The sequence below is a fragment of the Buceros rhinoceros genome, unplaced genomic scaffold, assembly GCF_000710305.1.
Source record: "Buceros rhinoceros silvestris isolate BGI_N320 unplaced genomic scaffold, ASM71030v1 scaffold10679, whole genome shotgun sequence".
Classification (NCBI taxonomy): Eukaryota; Metazoa; Chordata; class Aves; order Bucerotiformes; family Bucerotidae; genus Buceros; species Buceros rhinoceros.
In genome coordinates, this window is record NW_010429750.1 from 26,699 (window position 1) to 32,453 (window position 5,755).

General features: G+C 45.6%; 1 protein-coding gene across 1 annotated transcript in view; it reads right to left on the reverse strand.

The window, feature by feature from the left end:
• The window catches only part of FOXK1 (forkhead box K1), a gene marked incomplete at its 5' end in the record, with an annotated part of 21,091 nt that extends 16,312 nt beyond the window's left edge, over nt 1–4,779 (reverse strand). Inside the window, one exon of the mRNA XM_010142768.1 lies at nt 4,582–4,779. Within this exon, the coding sequence (XP_010141070.1) occupies nt 4,582–4,779 (198 nt within the window). The remainder of the gene's footprint in view (nt 1–4,581) is intronic.
• Between the last annotated feature and the right edge of the window lie 976 nt (nt 4,780–5,755).

Consider the following 5,755-nt stretch of genomic DNA (forward strand, 5'->3'; position numbering starts at 1 on the left):
TAACACGAAAGAAAAACAAAGCTGTTGAAAAAGCCACAGTGAGAGAAAGTTCACTATCTGCAAGAGCTGAAATTCTTATTCCTTGTCTTGTTCCCATCTTCAAAAGGAAGTGAGCTCTGTCTGACCATGGATTCAGTGAACATTTTATACCTATCAGGTAAAGAGGAATTGCCCGTGTAGCCAGTGACATTTGCCAACGTTCCCCCAGCACATGGCTTGGCACACCTCCTCCAGCACACAGTCCATTATCTGAAATAAAACATGCACAGGAACTCCCAAGCCCAGAAGAGATTGTTGCTTTTCTTATGTGATGTATATGCATCACCCGAGTTGGCTTGTGGTTTGAAGACAAGGGTGATTAAAAATAATCACCCGTCTGTCCAATTGTGGGAGTTACCCGAGCTGTACGTTCTGCCCGAATACAGGAAGTAATGGATATCCAAGACAATGCAAAAGAGCCTGCAAAAAACCTGCCTCGGAGCTCTTCGCCGGCTTTTCGGTTAAGTGGCTAACAGTGCTTGAGGAAGGAGGAACACCTGAATGAAACGGAGCAGGCAATATTTATGCAATCCTGTTCTGGTGAGTGAATGCATCCACTGAAGCCAGGGTTCATTCAGCTTCCCACCACGCACCTTCAGAGGAAGTGTGCAAGTTCAAATTAAATCCCAAGTGTTTCTAAACAGTGTTGTCCTAGAGCCTAGGAAAAAATCCCCACTCCCTTTTCCCAAGCCAAACCTGCGTCAAAGCACAGCCAGCGCTTACACATCTACTGTAACATGGTTCACTCACACGAAGTCTGTTGTCATGTTTTATGGAACAAAAGCTCAATACATAAATCATCTACTACACACTCTTAGCAATTAGACTATACATGCATAAAAATCACACCATGAAGTTAAATGACCTGCTAAAGGCCACAAAACAAGTTGGTGGCTAAGCCAAGATAACTGCAGTTCCTGCAGTGCAGCCTCTGAGTAATCCACCACTGGAGCATGCAACGTCTTCCTGAACTAATTTTGCCTAGTGGAAATAAGGAAAAATGAAATCAGGTTTAAAAATACAGCTTATGAAACCATGGCAATTCAGCTCCCATCTTCTGGTTTACTAATCAAGCTTGTGAAACAGAAGATGCAGAAGGATGCCAGCTGACCTCTCATCATTCATACCATTAATTTCAGTGTAAACTACGTATCGACCCGGTAAGGGCCCTTCCTCCTACATGTCAAATAATTTATTTATTTTTCAACTGATAAAGACTGTATGTGAGCTAACTATCCATGCCACCCTTCCAGTGAAAAAACAAACAAGACAAAGTATTCAAGCCACAGTCATTCTGCTGCAGAGATAAGCCAGAAGTAACAGCTGTAAAATATGAATAACGACACTGAGCTCCACAGTCCAGCACTTAATATAACTTTATTGTGGCTTTGTAAAATACGTATCGGTGAGAACGTAATTGCTGTTTAGAACAGGGAAGCATGCATGGAGAAACAACTTCATTTTCATAAATACTAAAAAACCCCACCCTGAAGGGCAATGCTGCTTGGGCAGAGATGCTACTTGGAAAACCTGAGTTAAGTTACTACTACGGGGTTATTAACACCAACTGGAAGATAATAAAAGGAAAATTGAACACCCTAAATCTAAACTCCAACTCAGCATGACTCTGAGACCAGGAATAGGCTCCTACATCACACCTTGTCTCTGCGCATCTGTTTATGATCTAAGCACAAGCCACTCTGGGGACTAGATTGCAACACAACACAGACACGGAGTCACACTCGTGTAGATATCATGGAAAGAGAGCAAAACCGGGCAAAGCCAAGCATTTGCAGCACAGGTGAGGAACTTCATGTCACCAGTGTCACCCAAAGAGGATCCTCCAAAGGCAAGCTGAAGAACCTTAAAGCCAGGTACCAAAAGACAGTCCCTTAACTCCTGAAACTGTGAATCACTTATCTCTCCCAACAGGCAGAGCTGAAATTACACATGGTTTTCACACAGCATTTCAATGCCTTGAATCTACTGAGAAAAGATTTGGTGGTACTCTGCCCTTTCTGACGTGGTGTAAAAGAGCAGGCTGCTTCTACCGACTTCTTACCACCACAGCGGCCTCTCCCTTTTTGGAACATGTGAGTCTGACTTTTTTTAAAAGGAATTTTGAACTCAAAGCAGGAAGAAATAAGCCATGCCTGTGTGTAATCCTCACAGCATGCTGCCAACCAACATTTTCCCTTAAAGCTGTACAACAGCATTCAAAACACATCTACAAACGGCCCCTCCTGGAGATAAAACACCTAGCTAAGAAAACAGCAGACACATTTCTCCCTAAGAGTAAGCAGGAATCCTGCCTTGCAAAGCTGCTGAGGGTGGCAGGTTTGGTTTTGTTTAACTAAAGCTCATTCCCTCTGTAGGTGGTGCACTTTGTAGAGGGGGAAAATAAACAGGCTGGAAAAACCCCAGTGGCTTGCAGGGGGGACCCGCAGGGAAGCAAGCTGCAATGTAAACAGGGAGGCAGAGCAGGGCCGGGGGTCAGGAGAGCAGGGCAGGATCTGGTGTCAGGAGCGCAGGTACCGCCAGCCCCTGCCCCGCACCCGGGCGGAGGCAGGAAAAGGGGCCAGGAGCCACTTTCCAAAAAGGAAATTTCACCCTGCCCAGGATTTCCAAACTGCAACAATTTTCCACGGGCCAATCAGGGAGGAGCGAGGCAAACGCACCAAATTAGGAAAGTAAATACTAGAAGGGGGACAGCCAGGAGGAGGAGGAGAGCCCAGCTCTTGCAACCACCTCCCAGAGCCAGCGACGGCAGAGGGGTGTGGGTCCTGCGCTGAGCCCCTGCCAGCCCTCCCAGACCTGCCCTTGGGACGGGGGAGAGCACACTGCGCCAGCCTCACCCACCACCCCTGTGAAGCCACCAAGCTAGCAGAGAGCTGCCCTGAAAGCCGGATGGCCAGAACGCACAGCTACAGGCTCCCCAAAGAGCATTCCCTTTCTCAGGCAGAAACACCCAGATCACTTCCCAAAGCCTGGCCCGTGGTGTATGAGAGCTGCCAGACCTTGCTGGGGGACAGGGAAAGGCTGGAGGGGTTGAGTAGGGATGTTTACAAACGTGTCAGCCTCTCCTCTGCAAGAGGAACTCGGAAACGAAAGGGGTTTGGCAAGTGAAACCTCAGATGTCTTTTGAGGTTTTCTGAAGACTTGGCTGGATTAGCTTCTGCAAGACAAACGGATGCAATCATTAATCATCCTCAGTAAACACTCCGTTAGGGGCCGAGCACAATTCAACACTACTATTTCCACTTTCTCCTTATGCAAAAGAAACATTCTTGGGGAGTCAAATATCAGTTGCAGGCATATGCCAGAGTCAAAAGATACAGCCCCTGTTAGTAACACAAACCACGCTGTGCTGCTTTGCGCAAGATGACTGAATGGAAACTACCTACCATATGTTGGCAAAGACACCATCCCCCTCCCCTCCCAGCAACAAGCTTCATCTAAAAAGAGAAGGTTAAATATAAACTAAAAGCAGTGCTTGAACAGAGGGCTAAAACCACAGCTACCTCCAGCCCCCTCTTTCTAGAATATCTGCACTGCACATCTGTGCAGCTCCGCAAGAGCGGCGGAAAAACCCAAACAAGCGCGCCTTCAGATCTATGCAAAACCAAACCAGCTTCGCTGCGACACTGAAGTCGTTCTCAGCCAGGTAAATTTGAATACTACTCCCTGAAGGAGTGCTAACTGTCAGAAGATGTTTGCGAGTTACAAATGTACAGACAAGAACACAAACCAAAGGCTATTGCTGTTACCGGTACACTCTTGCTATTTTGAGGCCCTCACGTTTTCGAACTCTAATACATCATCCTATACCGTGAGTCTCCTTTACTTTATGAAATTTAGTATAGTTCAAGTAACAGCTTTAATGTTAAGAGAGATTACGCTGTGACTTCCTAACAATGACTCCGCTGGGAAAGGTCCTCCAGACAGTAACTTGACATTCAGGTTATTTCTACTGCACATTCCTGAAGCGGATAACATACAAAACAGGATACTTGCACAGATGGACATTCAGATTGCTGCAACCCCTCAGTACGTGGGCAGCATCCCACCCCCATTTCCTTCCATTCCCAGGAAACCACGTGCCAATGGCCACCCTTGTCCCTAACTCCAGATAACAACGGCACCACCCAGCAACAACAGAATATTACTGAGATAAAAATAAACCAGGCGGTCCTACCAGAGAAAGTATTTGCCTGCTTTCTTTTTTCAATGCATATAGGTAGCTCCTGATAGATATTTCTAATTCCACTGCCAAAGATAGACCAGTAACTCTATAGTGTGAAACTAACACTCAAGTTCTCCCTGAACCCTTTGAGCTCTTAAACAAAACCCTTATGCCCTACTTCCAGCCACCATGACACAGTTTTTAGCGGTCTTCCCTCATTTTGAACATCATAGTTAACTAGTTATTTTTAATGGGACATTTCATGCACAAAGTGTACCAAACAAAACAGGGCTGACAGACTGATGTCAGAACACAGATGGAGTTTCCAGAAAGTGCACTTTGGGTAGTTAAGGTCTTACCTGATGGTGCCTGTGGGGGACGGGAGGGGACTGACCACGCTCCGGAGATCCGGCTCCGGGATGTGGATCTTCAGAGGAGATATTTGAGGGTAAAGTGGCCGAAGGGGAGGTGATGAGGCTTCCTCTTTTGCTTCCTCTTTATGGTATAAAGATGTGAACTGGATCTTTATAACCGTGCTAGGGAATCGGAAAGTACACCTGCAAGGGAAAGAAAGGGAAAAGTCAGTTTCGGGTGCGATACTACACACAGCTCAGTGCGTTTGGTATGCATTTGGTGAACCATTAATTCATTCAAGCGCAGAAATCCACCACTGTCTCTAGCACCTTTCCGCCCAGTGTCCAGGGCAGAATGACTGATCGTTCATACATCGCTGCAAAGGTAGCACAGCGCATCATGTATCACCTGGTGATCAGATGCAAGCTGAAGGTTCAGGTAAGTTCAGTGATTTCCCCAAGGCCGTGTATTTGGTCAATGGCTAAGCAACATGCAGAACCATAATGACAAACTCTTGGGTTCCTGCTCTATCAAGGCCTACGATTTATCTTTTATTAGCTGCTTGCACATAACTCAGGAAGATACAAGTTACTAGGAAGTACCAAACCACAAGCATCACTGAGCAGGAGAGTCATAAAGTCCAGACAGAGAAAAAAAACAGCCTCCAGGTAAGACAAGACAGCACTATTTAAAGACTGGCCTCTATATATTGTATAATTAATACACACTTATAGTTCTATACATGATGCTGAAGGATCATCTAGGAGGTTCCAGATTAAAATACATTCATTTAGAAGTGCCTGCCTTTAGAAAACATGAGTTACAGCTAGGTGGGTCAGAGTAGGGCTCCTGCAAGCCTACGGGCCCCTATTTCTTCTCCAAGTAGCACTTCTTCCCAATTGTTACTTAGGAAAAAAAGAATGAATCACACATCTACAAGTGTAGCCTTCAGGAGATGCTGGGAAATGCAAAAGGAAATAAGCACTGACATTTTCCATATTTGAGCAGAAAGCTTTTTAATTTATAGCACCTACAACAGGCACAGGGCTGTAAGAGAGAGTGTTCTGCAATTCTTCTTACTGCACTTTAATTAGACAATAATGTGCAATCAATACGAGCTTTCCAGGGATCATTTCACTGACACCAGGGTTAAAGCAGCAGGAAATAAAAGCCAGGTTT